Here is a 1569-nt window from a genome sequence, read left to right as displayed (position 1 = left end):
CGAGCACTTGAAGCTGAAGAACGGATTGAAGAAAACAGAAAAGCAGCTCGAGCAGCAGAAGAAAAAGAATTAAAAGAAAGAGTAGGAAGAGAAGAAGAAGCTAGAGCTAAAGAAACATGGAAAGTAAGAGCATTAGAAGCAGAGAATGCATCAACAAAAGCAAATGAAAATAAGAAAAAGTTTGAAACATTAATATCTTCTCAAGAGAAACGTATTCAAGAACTTGAAGCAATTTTAGAAAGTGATAAAACTCAAATTGAACAAATACAAAGAGATCTTGAAAAAGAAAAACAAAAAGAAAAGACAGTAATTATTAAACAAGAAGAACAACAAAAAGATTTTGAAGGACTTAAAGAGTTAGAAGTACTTGGAGCTAAAATTGGTGAATTACAAATGGAAAAACGAATTGTTGTTGAAGAAAATAAAGAATTAAAAGAACAAGTTAGTAAATTATCTGAACAATTAAATGTATGGAAGAGTGAAACAGTTAAAAATTATATTTTATATTTTGGAAGTGTAAAAAGTAATGAACAATTAGAAAAAGAAAAACAAGAACAAACTAAAAGAGCAAGTTTTATGAATTATTTATGGAGGGGATATTCAGTTGATGGATTACCACAAAATGTATCACAAGATTTATCAACAAAAATGCATCGAGTATTAGAAGAAACATTATATCAAAATGTTAAACAACGTTTGTTAATTTTATATTCTTTTTATTAAAAAAAAAATAAAAATTATTCTAAATAAATAATTTATTAATTTTAATTAGAAGATGAAATTGATGCATTAAAGAAAGAATTAAATAATCAATCAACACAAATTGTTCATTTAAATGATAAACTTACTGAAATAGAAAAACAAAAAATTATAAATCCTAATTCACAAGAAATAATTGTTACAGAAGAAATATCAAAAAATCCATCAGAAACTATAAAATTAAATCAAGTAGTTGCACCTGAACTTCCACCAAAATCAAGTAATCCATATTTTCCTAAAAGTAAAATAAGAAAAGATGATTAGATTAAATAATAAAATTTATTTTAATTTACATATAAAAAAAAAGGAATAAATTAATTAATATTTTTATATTTTAAAAGTTATACAATCAATTAGAAGTTAATATGAATTAATTCCTACTGAAGATGATTCAAATTCATTTTGCATTATTTCTATTTCATGAATAACATCATCCATTGCTTGTTCTAATGCTTGTTTAGGAGTTATTGTAGTATCTGTTCTAATAGTCATTTCAATAATATAATTTAATGGATGAGGTTGTCTATATCCTGCAAATAATACATGAGGATTTCTTAATAACATAACACGAAGAATGTTTCCAGCTGTATGATCTTCTTTAACAAAAGTAAATTTACAAACATGACCATTTTCTTCACATAAAATTTTTTGTTCATTTGGTTTCATAACATAAATTTCATTTAAGTCTGGTGCGTTCATATTCTCTTTTCATTTTTTTTTAAGATTTTAATTTTATTTTTTATTATTTTTTATTATTTTAAATTCTTATAATTATAATAAATTTATTATAATATATATTAAATTTCTTTA

General features: G+C 23.2%; 2 protein-coding genes across 2 annotated transcripts, besides 7 other annotated features; one reads left to right on the top strand and one right to left on the bottom strand.

Moving 5' to 3' along the window:
* Positions 1-27: 27 nt before the first annotated feature.
* Positions 28-100: a microsatellite.
* A 16-nt stretch (positions 101-116) lies between these two features.
* On the top strand, positions 117-1023 carry EDI_290260 (uncharacterized protein; the record flags this gene model as incomplete). Its single annotated transcript, XM_001734506.1, has 3 exons — positions 117-123; positions 161-694; positions 773-1023. The coding sequence occupies 3 exons, from the start codon at positions 117-119 to the stop codon at positions 1021-1023; spliced, it is 792 nt and encodes a 263-aa protein (XP_001734558.1).
* Positions 281-336: a microsatellite.
* Positions 488-510: a sequence feature (AT_rich).
* Positions 700-771: a sequence feature (AT_rich).
* Positions 1024-1099: a sequence feature (AT_rich).
* A 20-nt stretch (positions 1100-1119) lies between these two features.
* On the bottom strand, positions 1120-1458 carry EDI_290250 (DNA-directed RNA polymerase II subunit RPB11, putative; the record flags this gene model as incomplete). Its single annotated transcript, XM_001734505.1, has 1 exon — positions 1120-1458. One exon carries the CDS (start codon positions 1456-1458, stop codon positions 1120-1122), a length of 339 nt encoding a protein of 112 aa, XP_001734557.1.
* Positions 1458-1519: a microsatellite.
* Positions 1489-1555: a microsatellite.
* Positions 1556-1569: the final 14 nt, after the last annotated feature.

Source organism: Entamoeba dispar, genomic scaffold (assembly GCF_000209125.1).
Source record: "Entamoeba dispar SAW760 scf_1105229458329 genomic scaffold, whole genome shotgun sequence".
In the NCBI taxonomy this organism is placed as follows: domain Eukaryota; phylum Evosea; order Mastigamoebida; family Endamoebidae; genus Entamoeba; species Entamoeba dispar.
The sequence above is the reverse complement of the archived record's forward strand: the minus strand, read 5'-3'. Positions and strand labels throughout refer to the sequence as shown.